We start from the raw sequence: 20859 nt of genomic DNA, 5'->3' as shown, positions 1-20859 counted from the left end.
GTTGCCTTTCTTGAGATGAATATTCAAGTACTTGCTCACCCCCACACACACACTTTCCCATAATCTCTAACAGGCTTTCATCTTCCTACAGTGCTTGATAAAAAGACTCACCTATGGTTACTGTAATATTTACTTTCCAATTGAAATCACTAGCCCAGGGTCTTCTTATGCCACACCAATAAATGTCAACATCTTCCTTTGTGATGTTCTCCATTCTCACAGTGAATTCAAGTTGCGTGTGATTGTCCTTGATAGCAGTTTTGCCAACTCTCTTTTCTTCCTCAGTGTTGCTAGTGCTAATGACTTTTTCACAGGAACTCCAAATAGAGCCTCTGCACCAGTACTTATCGTAGTTATGATAACCTGCTTCATATTGACACTTTACACACAGAGTCTCACCAAGCAAAGCGTTCAACATCGAAGGGCCTCCAATGATAGACGTCAAACCTGAAAAAGAGGAACATCCAATCTCAGGTAGCCATTCAAGCCATTATCCTCTGTGCAGGTGGAAAAAGTGGTTTTGCCGTACAAGGAACAACAACTAAAAAACCCCCAAAAACTCAAAGAAGAGAAGGGTTTTAAATATTTCTGTCCGATATAGAAACATTAGTTTTACTCTGTGGAGTCTTGACTTGCTCTGATGAAGAGATGGCATGCAGATGACTGGAAGACTAAAAATCAAAAGGTGTTAGTTTGGCATATGGAGATCATGTGAATTAGCAAAATAAGTATAGAAATTTAATATTCTCTGTCTCTCTCTCTCTCTGTACAATTCAAATGAAACTAACATCAGCCTTACTGTGTTCCTCCTCAGCTCCTTCAATCTAGCCGTAAAAAAGGGGAAGGAGACAATATTTTCATTCTAGTTTATAATTTCACCATAGTCTGAAATCAGATTGACTATAATTAATATTCACTGTAATTTGTTAAATTAAGCCAGAGTCATGAATTATACTTTGATCTTGACCTTCGCTTGTTTCGAGGAAACCATAATTAAAATTAGCCACTGATTTTGGCTCGGATGTCAAGTCAAGCTGGGTTTAATTACAAAAAGATGTTCACAACTTTTCCTTGTGGTTTTATCAGAGAAGGCAAGAGGGCATTTAAGCATATCAACCCAAGGCTAAACGTCTCACAGAACACAGGACTTAATAGGAAATCAGCAATACAACTGCCGATTGTATGTTTTGCAAAAGAGAGACACCCCCCAGCATCAGTCAGAGTGAGGCAGACTAATCCCTGGAGCTCTTTTCTATTATTTCTTTGAAATCTGACGGCCATGCTGAGCTGCCAAATTGGATGGCATTCTGCTAAAATCAGCGGCAAAGCAGTTTTGACAGCTATTTCATGGGCTAATTTTAATATAAACACGCAGGACTGCTTCATTTAGGTCTGGGGAAATTGGGCGTCTTCATCTTGACATTTTGATGGGTTGAGTCAAAAGAAATCCCTGACACTGAGACTGGAAAAGGAAGGAAACAATACCAGTTTGTAAAATTTAGTATAGGATATAATAGTATATTAAAAGGATATTTTAGTAATGGTAGTCCTCAACTTACAACAGTTCATTTAGTGACCGTTTGAAGTTACAAAGGCACTGAAAAAAGTGACTTATGACCATTTGTCACACCTATGACCATTGTAGCATCCCCACGGTCATTTGACTTATATTCAGATGCTTGGCAACTGACTGACATTTATGATATTTGCAGTGTCCCAGAATCGTGTGGTCCCTTTTTGCAAAAATCAATGGGGAAACCAGATTCACTTAACAACTATGTTACTAATTTAACAACTGCAGTGATTCACTTAACAAATATGGCAGGAAAAGACATAAAATGGGGCAAAACTCACTTAACAGATTTCTTACTTGACAACATAAATTTTGGACTCAATTGTTTTTGTAAGTTGAGGATTACCTGTACAGATTATAACCGTCTTTGAAGTTTAATTTAGGCTAGAGTATCAAGGAACAGACAAACGTCTATTCTTTTTTTAAGGAAGGAAATTCCCATTGTGAGAGGTAATGTTCATGTTATCCCAATGGATTTTTGGGACTGTGAGTACAATTTGAGAGTAGTTTTAGCATTCTTCCCACCAGGCCATGAGGCAACACAAGAATCAATAAAGGAGAATATTAGTAGCTCAGGATAGACATGATGGACCATGATAGTCATGGTCAGATCATTTTCTCCTTCGTCTAGACTTTCTGACCGCTACCCACCATCGCAGGGAGACGGAACCAATGCGTTGGTTCCGTCCCAGGCGCCTGATGGACTCGGAGAGGTTCCTGACGGAGCTTGGGCCGTTTCCCGAACACCTGTCCCACGACTCGACTGAAGAGCTAGTTGCGGCCTGGGAACGGGCCGCGGCTGGAGCTTTGGACCGTGTCGTGCCTTTGCGGCCTCTGACCCGGCGTCGGTCTCAACCAGCTCCTTGGTTCTCCGAGGAGCTGAGGGAGATGAAGCGCCGGAGAAGACGCCTAGAGAGTGCCTGGAGATCCAGCCGCTCTGAGGCTGACCGGACACTAGTTAGGTCCTATAGTAGGACCTACCTAGTGGCAATGAGGGTTGCGAAGCGTTCCTACGTTTCCTCCCTCATTGCGTCGGCAGATAACCGCCCGGCCGCCCTGTTTCGGGTGACCCGCTCGCTCCTCCAACAGGAGGGGCGGGAGGACCCCCTACAAGGGCGTGCCGAGGAGTTTAACGGTTATCTATACGACAAAATCGTTCAGCTCGGGACGGATTGGATCAAAATTGGGTAGATCCAGGCGAGGGTTCTGAGGCCCGCCTTGTTGAGGTGGTTTGGGATGACTTTGATCCTGTGACTGAGGACATGGACAGGTTGCTGGGCAGGCTGAACGCCACCACATGTTTATTGGATCCGTGCCTCCTGGTTAGTACTGGCTACTCAGGAGGTGACACGAGGCTGGCTCCAGGGATTACAAATGCTTCTCTGCGGGAGGGGTCTTTCCGCTGCCTTGAAAGAGGCTGTGGTGAGACCCTCCTCAAGAAGCCTTCCTGACCCAGCTGTTTTAGGGAACTACCGCCAGTCTCCAATCTTCGCTTACGGCGAAGGTTGTAGAGAGTGTGGTGGCATGTCAGCTACCCCAGTACCTGGATGAAGCTGTCTATCTAGACCTGCTCCAGTCCGGCTTCCGCCCGGATACAGTACGGAGACAGCTTTGGTCGCACTGGTGGATGATCTCTGGAGGGCCAGGATAGGGGTTACCTCTGCCCTGGTCCTATTAGACCTCTCAGCGGCTTTTGATACCATCGACCATGGTATCCTGCTGCGCCGGTTGGAGGGTTGGGAGTGGAGGCACCGCTTATCGGTGGTTCTCCTCCTACCTCTGATCGGATGCAGACGGTGTTGACAGGGGGCAGAGATCGACCCAAGGTGCCTCATGTGGGTGCCGCGGGGTCGATTCTCTCACCCTCCTGTTCAACATCTATATGAAGCCGCTGGGTGAGATCATCAGTGGCTTTGGGGTGAGATACCAACTGTACGCTGATGACACTCAGCTGTACTTTTCCACCCCGGCCACCCCAGTGAAGCTGTCAAGTGTTGTCCCGTGTCTGGAAGCCGACGGGTCTGGATGGGGAGGAACAGGCTCAAACTTAATCCTCCAAGACGGAGTGGCTGTGGATGCGGCACCTCGGTACAGTCAGCTGCAGATGCGGCTGTCTGTCGGGGTGAATCATTGGCCCCGATGGAGAAGGTACGCAACTTGGGCGTGCTCCTGGATGGTCGGTTGTCCTTGAAGACCATTTGGCGACCGTCTCCAGGAGAGCATTTTATCAGGTTCGCCTGATCCGCCAGTTGCGCCCTTCCTGGACCGGGATGCCTTATGCACAGTCACTCATGCCCTTGTTACCTCTCGCCTGGACTACTGCAATGCTCTCTACATGGGCTCCCTTGAAGAGCACCCGGAGACTTCAGCTAGTTCAGAACGCTGCTGCGCTGGTTATTGAGGGAGCGCCTCGAGCTCCCACATAACACCTATCCTGCGCAGACTGCACTGGCTACCTGTTGTTTTCCGGTGCGCTCAAGGTATTGGTTACCACCTTTAAAGCGCCCATGGCTTAGGACCGGCTATCTACGGGACCGCCTACTGCCGGCTTCTATCTCCCATCGTCCGCACGCTCCCACAGAGAGGGACTCTCAGGGTGCCGTCAGCCAAACAGTGTCGACTGGCGGCCCCAGGAGGGCCTTCTGTGGGAGCTCACCCTGTGGAACGAACTTCCCCTCGGACTTCGACAATTACCTGACCTTAGGACCTTTCGCCGCGAACTTAAAACTTATTTATTTCATATGGCTGGACTAGCCTAATTTTTATTTTTATTGGATGGGGTTTTTAAAAGTATGTTATTTTACAGGGGAGTATGTTTTTTAACGTTTTGGGCATTTAAATTAGTTTTTTAAGGGTTGTTTTTAAATTATTGTGTGTATTTATATTTTATCTGCCTGTTCACCGCCCTGAGTCCTTCGGGAGAAGGGCGGTATACAAATTAAAATATTATTATTATTATTATTTATTATTATGAGGGGTCATTGGTGCTTTCTGAACTTGGTTGGTTTTTTTGCAGATGTTTCATCACCCAAACTAGGCAACATAATCAGAGCTAGCATTGATGATGTTACTGATGATCAGCCCTAATGATGTTACCTAGTTTGGGTGACAAAGCACCTGCAAGAAAACAACCAATCCCAGAGAGCACCAGGACCCCCTCACAGCACAAGGATACCAGCATCATTCTGCCTGCTGTATACAGTTGGAATTTTCTCTGCTTGGTGACCAGGCCAATGACTGATTTACCATTAAAGGAGGTGGGGAGAGGACTTTTAAGGTACAGGGATTGGTGGATTACTCTGTCAGTGGGACAAAACTTCCAGCAGTCACTTTCCAAAAGTAGGCTGGGCCTAGCAACATGGAGGGACATTTCACCATGTTTGACGAAAATGTAAAAAAAGCTTTAAAAAATACATACAATGATTTGGAAGATTTTCAAGGTGAAAGTACTACTGGAACCAGAGATTTTTCTTTTGGAACTAATGGACAGCAACCAGAAAAAAGTCATGGAACCTTTTATATATGACAACTGCAGTGAAACTACTTTATGCTCAAAAGTGGAACGGTGTGACACTGCCCACAATGGAGGAATGTCTGGGGAAAATGATGAGATGGAGATTGCACAAATTAACTTCTTTGATTAGTGAAAATATATACATACATACATACATACATACATACATACTGTCGTGTCCCACTCCTCCGCTGACGGCTGGGTCCGGGAAATCCGAATCAGGCTTGCCTCTGCAGCTCTGCCCAAAGTCCTAGCAAAGTCCTCAGAGCAGGCAGGAGACCAGTAAGTGACTTCAGCAAGATAAGTTCGACTTTTGCCTGACTCAGAGACTGCCAGAAAGTAGCTCCTTTATATAGGCCATGGGGTGTGGCTCCATGACTCAGCACTCATTAAGGCCTGCCCTCCTTCCTCTGTTGCCTCCGCCTCCAATCTTCTGATGCGAGGGTCACTCCAATCAGCTGTTCTTGGGAGTAAACCCTCCTCAGGCTCACCTGCTGTGGAGGAGGGGGAGGGGTCTAGCTGCTCCGTTTGCCTGGGCATGGAGTCAGGGCTGGGGCAGGGAGATGCTCCTTCTTCTGCAGTTTGTGGGGGCATGGAGCCAGGACTTGGGCCGGAAGGCATACATTCCTCAGTGTTGGGGAGCAGGTAAGAAGGCCCCGGCTGCTCTGAGGGCGGGCAAGACACAACACATACATACGTATGTATGTATGTATGTCTTTGGCATATTCGGGTCTTTTCCCGTGTAAGGTTGAGAGTATCTTGGTGACGTTTCGACGAGGCCTCACTCATCATCTTCAGGCTGGTGCTTTCGGCTTTGTGCTTGTGTGAGCAAAGCGTGGTCGGAGCTGCCATCTCTCTATAAATGCGGGGTGGGGAGTGTTGCTATGAGCGGATTGCTTGGCTTTGTGGTTGCATCTTGATTGGTAGATGGAGTGGGTGTTCGCAGATTGGTTGGCTGTTTCGTAGCATCCTGTGTGGATGTGGTCCTAGTCTTTTGTTCCTGAGCTTTGGTGTTGTGGCCTCTGGAGTTCTGTGATGTGATATCTTGAGCAGATGGCTGTGATGCAGCATCCCGGGTTTTGGTTTGGCTCTGAGTCCGAAGACTTTTCATGTGTTCCTGCTTGTATCAGCTTGCTTTGTGTGGGGATCAGAGAGGGGTGCAGCAGCCAGTGGTGCCAGCATGGTCTGGCTTCTGGATGGTGGTTGTGTTTCGTCTGTGGGATGGGTTTGGGTTTGAATCTGGTGAGGATGATTAGTGGTGGTGTTGTGTATTATCCTGGGTCTGGTGTCAATTTTCGTGGCTGGGACTCGTTTGTTGACTAAGGCTAGTTTCCAGATGTCTGGTAGGTGGGAGGTGTTGTCCCGTTTGTTCATGTTGTGGGGTGTTTCTCTATTTTGATGACTTCCATAATTATGCTCTTGTTATAGTGTTCAGTTTTGGAGATTAATTTGGTTCCTTCAAAATCAATTTCATGTCCTGTGGTTTTAAGGTGCTGGAAAAGGGAGGAGGTTTTTTCTTCTTTTCTGACTGCAACACTCTCCATTTCCCCACCAGTATTTATAGAGAGACAGCAGCTCCAATCACGCTTTGCTCACACAAGCACGAAGCCGAAAGCACCAGCCTGAAGATGATGAGTGAGACCTCATTGAAACGTCGCCAAGATACTCTCAACCTTACACAGAAAAAGCAAGCGCTGATTTGTATTTTCAATTATTAGGAAAAAAAAGGGATAACAGAAAAAATGAGTTCTTTTTTTTTGGTAACTCATACAGTCAGAGTTAATATTGTAATTGTGCTTATATTTGCTTCAGAAGATATTGGAAATTTCTTCTTTCTGTTTATTGTTCTCTGTCCTCTGCAATATTTTCTTTTTTCTTTCTCCCCCTCCTTTTTTTTTTAGTTTGGGTTGGTTTTTATGTTCTTTGTGAATTTTAATAAAAATAAAATAATGAAAATATATATGCTAAAGTAAGCTGGGCCTGGGGGAGGAACTGCATTTTGATTTTGGGTCTAGGAGAACTCGCTGCCGCTGGGTTGCCGTAAGCAGCTCACTGCCACTGGCTCACCACCAACAGCTCTCCACCACTGGTCACCCTGCCTTTTGGCTACTGGGTCCTTGCTATTGGCCCACTGCTGCCAGCTTGTCCTGACCAGTTCATCCTGGCTGGCTCGCCCCAGGTGATTCACCCTGAATAAGTCACTGCAAGATGACTCACCCCGGGCAACATACCCTGGGACAATTCAGTACAGGTGAGATAGCTGTACTGTTATGTCACCAAGCCAAATTCTGCAGATGAGGGCTTTTCTTTCTGGGACGACCTATTGGTGGCGAGCCAGCCAGGGCAAGCTGCAGAGAGAAGGGAGAAATTTTGCAGCAAGAGACCTACATGCATGCAGCATAAGTTGTGCGTACAGCAGGACTAGCATTGGGAGGAGACGAAAACATTACTATCTCACTGGATCAGAAAAAGGCAAAATTAGTTAGCTCTAGCTGTGAACTGGGAATAAAGGGAAGGCTATGTCATGCAGATGTGTCCTTCAAGAACAGTTAGGGAGGAATCCTTTGTCTGAAGTTTTGGAACATGGTGGATGACTCCTGTGCTTCCACTGTTTTTGTTCCTTAATGTAGTTTATTGTAAAGCAAGTGCAGCTATAAATATCCAAAATTACGTTCTTTACAACACACAAGGGCTTCAATCCCATGTACCTTATCAATTAATAATAAAGCAGCGATTAAACATAATATTTCCCATTTGTTTTTGGCTTTTGGGGGAAGTCACGTCAGTAAAAAGCTTGGTCTCTTAACAGATTAGCGATGGAAACTAATCTGTTATGGCCATGATCCTAATCTGTGATGTAGCTTTCTGAGAATCCTACTTTTTTTGCCTCAAGAGGAAGGGTGAAAAGAAGGGATGGTTATACGTGTGTTTTTAGAACAGGTGAATGTTTGAGAGAAAAATCTTCAAAATCACTTTCCGCTAGAAGTAAGAAGAGCAAATATAAAGTATCCTACACTGTAATTTCATCATGTCTTCCTATGGTACATATTGTGTAGTGGGCTTCAGTAGGCAAGAAGCAGACCAGCCTAGGTACAACATTTATTGACTCAAAACTGGAACTGAGAACAGCAGGCAAATGCCTGTAATTTATACTCTAGGCCCACTGGGCTTTAACCAATCATAGTACTTGAAAAAGCCCACCCAAATATGAATGTATCAAGTTTCCCTACAAAACAGTTGAAGTTAACAGTTAGAGTCATCTAAAGGTTAGTTTCACTTTAGCAGGCATAGTTGACACAACTATATGTATTCAATGCATAATAGTACATGTAGCCAACAATTGGGAGACACCATCAACAAACTATCACTGACCATTCCAGACTTTGAATATCTTTGGTTTTTTCCCAACCTCAGAACTCTGGACTTTTTAAAATCCCTTTCTACAAATTCTGATGGAAAAGAAATTTATATTCAGGCAAAGTCATTCCTCATTTGGGAGGGTGGGGGAAGGAGATCTTTTCTCTACCATCCACACACATGGCTTATTACAGTTCATTAATGACCATTCAAAGTTACCACACTACTGAAAATAGTGACTTGTGACCGTTTTTCACACTTACGACCATTGCAGCAACTGACTCATATTTGTGACGGTTGCAGTATCCCGGGATCATGTGATCTCCTTTTGCCACCTTCTTACAGGCAAAGTCAATGACAACCAGTTAAATTTATATACAGAATAATTTAACCAGTTCTCTGGCTGGGTAGGCATGGCCAGTTGGTCATGTGACTGGGTGGGTGACACCACTCATACACCCAGCCCTGCCTCCCGGATACTCACTCAAAGGCAGAAGTAGGATTCAGCCGGTTGGGGCTAATCCCACCACTTTCTGGCCCGGCCTGTTTTTGGGCTGTTTTCAGGCCATTTTTCAGGCTGTTTTTGGCCCAAAAACAGCCTGGAAAACAGCCTGGAAAATGAGTGGGGGCAAGGCCAGCCAGTGGTGGGATTTGCTGAACTGCGCAGAATCTTAACTACTTATTCGCCTGAACCGGTGCAAACTGACAGCAGCCCACCTCTGGGGGAAGCCAGATTCATTTAACAATTGTGCTACTAACTTAACAACTGCAGTGATTCATTTAATAACTGTGGCAAGAAAGATAATTGAAATGGGGCAAAATTCACTTAATAAATGTTTCACTTAGCAGAAATGCTGGGCTCAATTATGGTGATAGGTTGACGGCAATGTTCCCTCTAATTTTTCACGAGTCTGAGCAAGCACACTAACTCCCTGAGCGGTCCCTTGGACCACTGTGAGCAACATCAGACGTGCGGGTCATGCCAGCATCGCATCCATTCAAGTCACATGATTTATTAAAAGAATCAAATTACAGCATTTACATTTCTGTTATAACACTTTTAATTAAGTGATTTAGCCCACTTACACAATGAAAATTACAAAAATCTTGTTAAAGATTAAACTCCCGATTTTGAAAACATACTTAACATTTTTATTATAAAGCTCTGACTTGCATTATGAGCATAAGCCATTGTGTGAAGCTCCTGCCATGCACTGGGTGAGATTGTTCTACTGTGGTCTGGGAGACAGTCAAGTAACTCTTTTTCCACAAAATTCAGTATATGACACACTCATTTGATTTTTACAACTCAAACTAGTGGCAGTGTTCAATGATCAATATCCATAAAAGAAAATTGTAAATAAGTGACACTAGATGAGCACATTCTGATTGAAGACTTAAATTTCACCTTAATTTTCCCGTCTGTCCTTCTCACATCTCCAATGGTTGTACACATTGTCCAGGTTGATGTCCTCGTCTGCTTGCAGCTTTGACTTTATGCGCATCAGCTGGTCCAAATGATCCACTTCAAGACGATTTCTGGATGCTGTTTTGATCCGATTCATTAAACTAAATCCTCTTTCACAATCCGCACTGGATGCTTGAAATGTAGCACAAATATCCACAAGCTGTGAGACGTGTTTCAGCTCCTCACATTTTAGTGTTGCAGCCACCATATCTGAAAATGTGCTGATTGACCCTTGTTTCAGTTTTTGCCTCATTATGTACCGTATATACTCGAGTATAAGCCGAGTTTTTCAGCACGTTTTTTGTGCTGAAAAGTGCCCCCTCGGCTTATACTCGAGTCTACGTCTCGATGTACTTCGGGAACCCCGCACAGGAGACGCCAAAGAGGCGGCGAGATCGTCCAGCGGGATTTGCCCAAGGCGGAGCAGTTCGCCGCGCGGACCTGAGCCAAGCCGGTCCCAGTCCAGCCGAACGGTGAAAGCGACATGCGGCGCGCTCCGCTTTCACCGTTCGGCTGGACTGGGACCGCTTGCTCGGGTCGCAGTAACTCGCCAGGCTGTGCCACGAAGAAACCATTTAAAAGCCCAACTTCTGAAGCACGGAGGAGAAGAGCAGCCTGGCGGGCTTTTAAATGGTTTCTTCGCACAGCCTGGCGGAGTTACTGCGGACCCGAGCCAAGCCGGTCCCGGTCCAGCGAACGGTGAAAGCGGAGCGGCGCCGGCATGTCGCTTTCACCGCTCGCTGGACTGGGACCGGCTTGGCTCGGGTCCCGCGGCGGGCGGGGAGCCGACTTTGGCCCTTTAGCAAGGAGGAAGGTGGGAGGCGGAGCTGCCGGCTGTGGCGCTCCGCTCGGAGCCGCCGCCGCCGCCGCCTGGAAGAGGAGGTGACCTTCACGCGGAGAGGGTGGGGATGGGGGTTGAGGCGTGCAAGAGGAGGCGGCGTGGAGGAAGAGGAGGAGGCGACGGCCCCGCCGACAGCGCTTCTAAGACCAGCCCACGCTCCGAAGAGGGAAAGGAGCGAGTGGGTGGGTGGCTGGGACGAGACCCCACCACAAACACACACACAGCCGGTCGGACGGCGCGGTTCCTTTCTCTCTCTCTCGCTCTCGTCAAGGCGCTGGAAGGGGGCGGAGAGCGCGAAACAGCAGCAGGAGCAGCCGGCGCTCGCCTTCGCTTCCTCCTCCTCCTCCTCCTCCTTTCGTGGCGGGCTGCTTCCAAGTCTGGAAATCTGTTTTGGGAAGTGGTGGTGCAGCGCGGCAGTTCAGCCCTGTCGGCCGGGGGAAGGAGGCGGTGGATCGGATTCTCGCGCCACACCGAAGTCGGCTGGAAAGCTTGCTGCTTCTTCTTCTTTTTTGCTTCTCTCCCCCCACCCACTCTTTTCTGCTCTCTTGCAACGTTGCTGCAGCTCCTCGGCTCCTTTTCCCGGCGCCCCAGAAGGCTCGAGCCTCTGCTGCCGATTGAATACTAAAATAAAATAAAAGAGCGGAGAAGAACGGGGCGCCGCTTTTGGTGTCCGCGTCCCTGTCGCCGCCCCGCAGGACGCGTTTAAAAAAAAGGGGCGGGGGAGTTGAAAAGAGGCTGCCTCTTCGGGTTACCTCAACATCCATTCCAGAGCCGCTAAAAGAGCGGCTGCTTGGCCCGCCCTGGTTGGGGAACGGGCACAAAAAAAGGGTCCCTGGTGACCCAGAATTCATCCTAGCCCCATTGACTGGCCCCTTTGACTCGATAGGATTTAGCTGACGGGATTGTTAAACAGCGCTCGCACCTTTCTTCTGGGGAGAGAAGTCACTCTAATAAATATTGGGAGGTGTTTTCAAGGAAACATAGGGGTCCACCTTCTGCCCACAAGAAATGTAGGGAAATGCCACCATTCCCAGCCTTCTGAGCACATCAGCTTATCCTGGCAGAGGATGAGGAAAGTCGATTTCAAAGCCTTTGGAAATCACCAGCTTGGAAAAAGCTAAATTATGTAGGGCTATTCAGCTACAACTTCGTGTTTAAGTTTTGTCTTTGAAGCGAGATAATGATAGCTAGCTAGCTAGCTAATTAGATAGATAGATAGATAGATAGATAGATAGATAGATAGATAGATAGATAGATAGATAGATAGATAGATAGATAGATAGATAAGAAAGAAAACAGAACAAAAAAACAGAATAATAGAGTTGGAAGGACCTTGGAGGTCTTCTAGTCTAACCCTGCTTACGCAGGAAACCTTATACCACTTCAAATGCTTATCCAATATCTTCTTAAAACTTCCAGTGTTGGAACATCCACAACTTCTGGAGGCAAGTTGTTCCACTGGTTAATTGTTCTAATTGTCAGGAAATTTCTCTTTAGTTCTAGGTTGATTAGTTTCCATCCATTGCTTCTTGCACTGCCCTCAGGTGCTTTGGAGAATAGTTGGATTCCCCCTTCTTTGTGGCAGCCCTGAGATATTGGAATGTTCCTATCATGTCACCCCTAAACTAGACATACCCAGTTCACATGCCCGTGAGGCGTCTTGCTTGCATGTCACACACACGCACGCTCGCTGGGAAAAAAAAGGATGGATGGATGGATGGAAGGAAGGAAGGAAGGAAGGATGGATTGATGGATGGAGGCGACGCTTTGAGCGCAACCCTTCTCCCGCAACTAAGGGGGTCAATGTTTTCCCCAATCCTAGGGTGTGGGAAACAGTCATTCTTTCTTCCCCTAGTCTCTCCGAGATCGCACTGCAGCGCCCATCATCCCCAGCCGGCAATCTGAGCTCGTGCCATCGATGTGGTCCTTGAACTTCCCCTCCTTGTTTCTAACCCAGCCTAGGATGGCGGCGTGGAGGGTATGGTGGTGGTAAACGACCAGGAGAAAGCTTTCGCTCTTTTCGAGAGGTCCTCTTGGAAGGCTGCCTTGGAAAGGGAAAGTGGGAGGGGCAGAGATTTCTCCTCAAGGTCCCCTTGGAAGGCTGGGTTGGAAAGGGAAAGTGGGAGGGGCAGAGATTTCTTCCTCTCGGGTCCCCTTGGAAGGCTGGGTTGGAAAGGGAAAGTGGGGAGGGGGCAGAGATTTCTTCCTCGGGTCCTTCTAGAGTCCTTGAGAAACTGATATCATACAAGGTTAATAAATTATACTCCTCCTCCTCATTGATGAGTTTTTCATCCTGAAATTGATTGAAACATTGTACCATCATATGCTGCCATAGTATAGTGTTAACAACATCTGTAAAGATGATATATGAGCATGACACTAAGTTTTTCTATATTTCCCTTTATTGAAAAACTTCCATCATGCTTCTTTCTGAAAACAAAGGTCATTATAATATACCTCATTATATATTTGATTTGATGATATTTCAGTTAATAAATACCATTTAAGGTGTTAAGCTTCCTTTCTTTTTCAGCAGCAAAGTGAATTACAACTTTAAAGAACTTTATTACTTTATATTCATTTATTTTAAGTATAGATTTTAGATTTTTAAACAAATATGTTTAGAGCTTTTATATCTTTCAAGTTATTCAAATTATCCCCTCAGCAGGTATATAATGGCATCCAATTCCAATATCATGTTGGGGCTTTTGAGCAAGGGAGGAGGAACGCGAGCACCGCCTTTCGCGCTGGCATTCCGGGATTTCCCTTTGTTTAGAGCTGGGAATCCTCCTTCCCCCTTTTGCACTTTTATTGTTTTTCGTTCAAATAAATATTCATGTTATTTTACTTGGCTCTATCTTTATTTTTTACATTGACCAGTAGCTGCCTCATTTCCCACCCTCGGCTTATACTCGAGTCAATAGTTTTTCCCAGTTTTTTGTGGTAAAATTAGGTGCCTCGGCTTATATTCGGGTCGGCTTATACTCGAGTATATACGGTACTTGAATTCAGCATATTCACCGTTAATGTCCTCCACAGAATGTGGCTGGTGGAGAATGGCCTCATACTTCTTTGCCAATGTGGCAATGTCTGCTGCTCCGTACTCAAAACTGATGTCTGAGCTCAATGCCTCAATGTCCAATGCAGACCACTCCTTTAATTCATCCTCTGGAAAACGAGCATCCAAGTGATCGCAGAGATTACGAATAAAACAAATAATCTCACCGCCGGTATCTCTGCCATCAGCTGACGAGGCCCTCATCGCCTCTTTGATGCGGTCACTCCACTTGATATCCTTTTCCCCTGTCAAGTATTGGGCACGCAGCTTCTCAATCTTTGCTCTTGCAAAGCAGTGCCCCTCCATCACAGTCAGGTTGCGTTTTTGAAAAGAAAGACACAGCTGTGCCAGCTCGCCCAAAACATCTCCTAGAGCAGTGAGAGTAAACTTGAACTTTGAATCGGTCAGTTTTTTGTAACAGTAATTCGCCACTGGATCTCTGTTATCACTGGATTCTCTCTTGCAGTATTCTTCCAGGACAGTGTAGTTCCTCAGAACAGCATTCACGGCTTTGTCCCGCGACAGCCACCGCACTTCGTTCAGAGGCCTGAATGACAGCGAATCCTCATCAAGAATCTTTGCTAGCTCTTCCAATTTTCCCCTCTTTACAGTGGATCTAGAGAAAGTGGAATAAACCGTTCTAAGAAAAGTTTCCACGTCACGCATCAAAGGTACGCCTTTCCACGCATCATCAATGCCCAAGTCCTCTCTATGGGCTACACAGTGTTGCTCAGTTAGATGTGGTATTTGCTGCTTTAATAAAGCTGCAACTCCGTTGTGCTTTCCTAACATTACTGAGGCACCGTCGGAGGTCAGCATCACCATTCTCTGCATGTCTAGTTTATGATTGGTGTAAAACTGAGTTATTGCCTGCATAATATCCCGAGCGGTGCATGCCGTCAGCTGGACAATGCCGCCAAATACAGTTTTATGGTTGACGTTGTTTTCCTCTCTGTATTTAATATACAGGACTAGCATTTTGTGCACTGTTATGTCTGTGCTCTCATCTACGATCAGGGTGTGCCAAGGTGCATTTTTAACTTTACACATCGTCTCATTCTGCACTATTTGATTGATGGAATTCACAAACTCAAAGGCATAATTTTTGCTTTGGCAGCTTTCTGGAATAGTCACGTACTTTGCCATGTGATCGTGAATTTGTTGAACCGACAGCATAGAGGCATTCATGTTGATGGCTAGGAGAATATTGTCAATGAGAACTTTAACTTGCTCGGGATTGGATTTCTTTACGAGTGACAGCTCGTTCCTCTTCTCTCGATCTTTGGTGCTCTCCCTCAACAATGTACCGATCCCCATTCCCATCTTGCATCTTCTTACAATTCCCACCGCTTTCAAATGACTTTGGTGCTGAATGTGACGCTTGAGGTAGTCCAGCTTCCATTCTGTCCACATTTTCCCCTCCGAAAACTCGCTTGATATTTTGGCTTCGCAACATATTTTGCAGAGCAGACCTTTCTCGCTCGAAAAAGAAAAAATCTCACCCAGTTTCACAGTTTTTTCTTCCGTTTGCACATACGCCGACAGCCATTCCATCTTAAAAGAATCGCATTTCTTTTTTACTTTGGCTTGGTGAGAGGATGTGCCACTGCCCGTTCGTTTTGCCATTATTACAACTTACAAGGGGTTAGCATAAACAGCACTTAGCATTAATCTTCACTCCACATTGGCCACATCGGCTAGCTAAAATGGACGCCTGTCAATGACGTTGATTAGCTGCGCAGCACAGATTCAGCTAGCTAAAAGTTTTAGCTAGCCGATTCTAGCTAAAAGTTTTAGCTAGCGAATCTGTGCTGCGCAGCTAATTAACGCCTGTCAAATGACGTTGATTAGCTGCGCAGCACAGATTTGGCTAGCTAAAACTTTTAGCTAGCCGATTCTAGCTAAAAGTTTTAGCTAGAGGAATCTGTGCTGCGCAGCTAATCAACGCCTGTCAAATTACGTTGATTAGCTGCCCAGCACAGATTCGGCTAGCTAAAACTTTTAGCTAGCCGATTCTAGCTAAAAGTTTTAGCTAGCCGAATCTGTGCTGCGCAGCTAATCAACGTAATTTGACAGGCGTTGATTAGCTGCGCAGCACAGATTTTCTGTGCGCGGAGACCGTGTCAGCAGTGCGCATTTGCGCACGCGCGCAGTTTAGAGGGAACAGTGGTTGACGGCTATCTTGCATTTTGCTTCCTAACTCGGTTTCACTTGGCCAAATCCATGAAAAGGTTTTATAAGGTGCTTTGCCAGCTTGCTGAGATTAAATACTTCACAGAATGGACAGTAGCTGGAATTGTGTTCTTGAAAATGCTGGCAAAAGGGAAGCAAATTCTGTCCAATTTGATGGAGAAGGGAGTCAGCCAACCAGCTGCCCTTCTCAGAGCTCAACTCTTGGCAAACTAGGATTGGATCTTGAAGGACTGGCACTGCTAAAAGAGCAAACCAAAGTCACGCTAGCCATATCTGAGCCTGTGTAGGGGGAAGACAAACTGGGGAACATCTCGGTTGCTTTTCAAGTACACTGGAGATGTTTTGCCATTGGAACAGATGTGGTGCAGCAATGCTCAGCAATTGGAAATCTAGTGGAACCAATAATTTGGAGAGAAGCAAAATAAGGAACTTCATCTGGAAAGAAAAGATAAGGTTGCATTCACCTAACTAGCCACCCTGCCAAGCCCCATCCCGATAGCCACAATCCAGAAACCCTTTCAATGTTGCGGTCACATTGCTGACTTGGCCATCCAGAATGACTGCAATCACAAAACAAAACTGTTAAAAGCTCACAAAGAATAGTCTTTGGAACAGAAGTGGGATTGACCAAATCGCAGGGCTAGAAGATGAAAAGACTCCAAAAGCAAAAGGAAATGTAAGTAAAAGGGCTCAATATATTATACTTCATATTACAACAGCTGCAAAAATTACATTTGCCCAGAATTGGAAACAAGAAAACATGCCATCAAATGCAATGATAATAAAAAAAGTCCTTGATTGTGCAGAAATGGATAAATTAACCATGGAGCTTAAAGTTAGAGAGGAATCAGAGTATTACAAAAGTTGGAATATGTGGTATCAATGGCTTGAGGCGAGATGTAAAATTGATGCATAAAGATGATATAGAAAGTACGTTAAATTGAAATAGAAAATTATATAGATTTATAAATACAATAAAACTTGTTAAAGAATAAAAGGAACATGTAAATACATATGTATGTATCAGAGGTGGGTTTCAGCAGGTTCTGAACAGTTCTGGAGAACCGGTAGTGGAAATTTTGAGTAGTTCAGAGAACCGATAGTAAAAATTCTGACTGGCCCCGCTCCCATCTATTCTCTGCCTCCCATGTCCCAGCTGATCAGGAGGAAATGGAGATTTTGCAGTAACCTTCCCCTGGAGTGGGGAGGGAATGGAGATTTTACAGTATTTTCCCAGGCCACTCCCACCAAGCCACGCCCATCAAGCTACACCATGCCCACCAAGCCACACCCACAGAACCCACCTCTGGGTTTTAATTTAAAAAACTTTAAAACCCACCACTGGTATATATACTACAAATATGATGAATATATTAAATCGATGTTAATGAAGAACAAAAATAGAATATAGTAAAATATATTATATATTTAAAGGAGTACATAATGTATAAAACAATAGGCCACAAATTGGAATTATGAAATTTGAATTGTTACTGATAGTTGAAAGCTGTAAAAATGGAAATGTGCTTTTAAAATTATTAAAAAAAAAAAAAAGACTCCAAAAGCAGAACTTGAGGCGAACAAAGGCTCACCATATATAGTATCCAGGAAGAGAACTTCCCTCATGAAAGTGTCAGAGAAAATAAAAACAAATGTCTCAACTAAGCCAGTAACCCACATGACAAGCTATCTTCCAAATGTTCCCAAATAGTACTTCGAAAACATTTGAATCGTGGTGCTTACCTAGAACAATATAGTTGAAGCCTATAATTTAGTTTTCATTAACAAGGTTATCAGAGAGCTGTTAGAAGGGAAAGTTCTGAATGTCATTTTCCAAGTAAAATTGCTTCTCCCTTCACTGTTCACCTTCTCACAAGATAGAACAGACACTGTTACGTAAAACTATGCTTTAAAATTCCAGATCAATCACAAAGAAACACCACCAGCTATTCAAATTCTTCATTTCAATCACCCAGATCTTGCAATTTCTTGTGCTTTTTCCTTAAAAAAATGAGCTACAGCTGCTTTTGATCTGGTTTAATCTAAACTATATTACTCCTTGGAAATAGCTGCCAATAAGAAATAAAACAAAATGTTTCTCCTGAAGCGAAGTTCTTCTAACATCTATCCATTACATCTCCACACTTAAAGACTGTTTACTGAAGTTGCTGCTAGTACAGTAAGGAAGGAAAGAAATTTTTCCCAGTGTTCTACAGAAATATAATATTTTAGGGTGGAATTTTACACCACTCTGTACAGTTACAAAAATATAATAAATAAATACAAGCTGTGGAACCAGTGCAAAAAAATAAATAAATAGTTAATTGGAATCTTCAATTAACTCAATAATAGTAACTGTGAGAGGGATTAAGAGAGAGTCCTAACAGACAATCATTTAAATATGAGCCATCAGGGTGCTTCAGCTGCCAAAAAAGCCAAGACAGATCTAGGCTGCATTAACAGAAGGATAGAATCAAGATCACATGAACTGTTAATACCATTTTACAATGCCTTGGTAAGTCCGCACTTGGAATATTGTATCTAGTTTTGGTTGCCAGGATATAAAAAAGAGGTTGAGACTCTAGAGAGAGTGCAGAGAAGAGCAACAAAGATGATTAAGAGGCTGGAAGTTAAAACATAGGAAGAACCTTTTCAAGAATTGAGTATGTCTAGTTTAATGAAAAGAAAGACATGATAGCAGTGTTCCAATATCTAAGGAACTGCCACAAAGAAGAAGCGGTTAACTTATTCTCCAAAAGCACCTGAAAAAAGAACAAGAAGCAATGGGTAGAAACTAATCAAGGAAAGAAGCAACTTAGAACTAAGGATAAATTTCCTGACAGTGAGAACAATTAATCAGTGGAACAACTTGCCTCCAGAAGTTGTGAATGCTCCAACACTGGAGGTTTTTTAGCAACTGGACAATCATTTGTCTGAAATAGTATAGAGTCTCCTGCTTAAGCAGGGGGTTGGACTAGAAGGCCTCCAAGATCTCTTCCAATTCTCTTATTCTGTTATTTTGTTAATCTTTAGATTAGAGAACACTTGCTTGTCACATTTTACCACTATTAACTCATAAGACTCTCCCCTTTATGGCTTTGATGCCTCAGATTCTAGGAATTTGCTAATTCCTGGATCCAACTATCTCTTCCTCTTATGATTCCTTAGTATAAACTAATATAAACCTCTCACCTTTTAGGAAGAGATCAGAAAGGAGGAACAATCCCACAGTCAGGTGCTGCTGTAGCATGCTGTCCTTCACTGCACACTCGCATTCTCTTTTAACTTCTACCTGTTGGTTTGATTACCATCAAACCAACCAATGCATTTCTTCAGAAAAACATCTTCCCATGTCATTTGCATAGCACATACTTGAATGCAAATTGAAACACCATTACTTCTGCTTTTTCCACCCAGTTATGAGAATTCTTCTTGCTCGTGATAAAGAAATAGGAAGCAGAAGTCTACCATCAATAAATTACAACTCCAGTTTCTCAAGCATCTTGTCTGAATATTAATAGGAAGGAAATACAACCATAAGAATGAGCATCTTAAAACTTTTTCAGCAAAATCAGGATTTAGGAAACAGCCACTTTCTCTGCACTGAGAAAAGAGAAAAGCCACACACTAAGAGGCTTCTTTACATGAAAAATAAAAAAATAAAAAAAAATAGTTTTTGAAAGTGGAAGTTGTTTGATTCTGTAAGCATTTTCTACCATTTCTGAAAGATTGCGACAGCACTGACTGCAGATACTGTAATCAGAGGTGCATGAAGGTCTTATTATAAGCAAATACAAAAAGGGGAATCAAAAATATGAAGGATCTGCAGCTACCAAGTGCATTAACTTGCAATCCTTAAAATAAGTACAGAAGGCCTGAGGAATTCAGCTTCCGTGTAGATACGGCAAATACTATAGGTATGCTGAAAATAAACACATTTTACTGGCAAAAAGGAGCAGAAAGAGTAACGTGCTTGCTGACAGATTTTCTAGAAATTCGATGAAAAAGTCTCTTGAGTAGAAAAAGCTTCATATTCATGTCCACCCAAAGCCACTGACACAAACAATCTCCACAATTTACAAGGGCAGAAACTCAGCAGCACCCAAAAGTGCTTTTTTTTTTTTTTTAAACCCTATTCAGATTAGCCTGCAACACACTGGAATTACAAAGAGCAGAAATAAATTACAACACAACACGTTTCAACACAATGGACACTAGGGCAAGTTCAGCAAAAGTACAAGTCACCCTTATCACAACAACATAAATATTGCAACCCAGAAAAAAACCCAACTTGGAAACTCACGTTGCTCCAACCGTCTGGAATATAAACTAACAAAGTTCCCACAAAGTATCCTAAACAAACTCAAAGATCCAATATCAAAATAAGATAAAATAGGAATTATCCACAAAATAAAATGCAATGACCACTATACAAGACTGACAATCAGGAGCCTAGCAGAACATCAATTAGCTGTGAAAAATCTATAGTGCAACTTCATTAATTACCCTGACACCAGGGTGACCCCAACTTATAACAGCAATTGTTGCGGTTCCAGTTTCCATCATTAGGCAAATCCCACACAGTCAGTGTCCTGTAGTCACATGATCACCATTTGTGAACCTCCTGCCAGCTTCCCTTTTGACTTGGCTTGTCAGAAATCGACAGCGAAGGTTCCAAATGTAGATCACGTGACTTTGGGACACTGCTACTTTCATAATTGGGATCTGATTGCTAAGCACTAGAATCACGATCATGTGATTGTGGGGAAGCTGTGATGAACACAACTATAGGGAACGGTTGTAAGTCCCCTGGTTCGGTGCTATTGTAACTCTGAACAGTTGCTGAACAAGCGGG

The 20859-nt window shown here is 44.1% G+C and overlaps 1 protein-coding gene across 3 annotated transcripts in view; it reads right to left on the bottom strand.

Annotated features, from left to right (window-relative positions):
* Window positions 1-20859, bottom strand: part of CD300LF (CD300 molecule like family member f) — a 117449-nt gene that overhangs the window by 13519 nt on the left and 83071 nt on the right. Inside the window, exons 1-2 of one of the 3 annotated variants that reach the window (XM_058165551.1) lie at window positions 19197-19385; window positions 112-447 (exon numbers count right to left, since the gene is read on the bottom strand). In XM_058165551.1, coding sequence (XP_058021534.1) covers window positions 112-447; window positions 19197-19254 — 394 coding nt within the window. In that variant the 5' untranslated portion in view covers window positions 19255-19385. Of the gene's footprint in view, window positions 1-111; window positions 448-19196; window positions 19386-20859 lie in introns of those variants that run through there. The other 2 variants (XM_058165553.1, XM_058165552.1) reach the window with 2 other exon arrangements.

Source organism: Ahaetulla prasina, chromosome 2 (genome assembly GCF_028640845.1).
Source record: "Ahaetulla prasina isolate Xishuangbanna chromosome 2, ASM2864084v1, whole genome shotgun sequence".
In the NCBI taxonomy this organism is placed as follows: Eukaryota; Metazoa; Chordata; class Lepidosauria; order Squamata; family Colubridae; genus Ahaetulla; species Ahaetulla prasina.
This window is presented reverse-complemented; position numbering and strand designations above follow the sequence as displayed.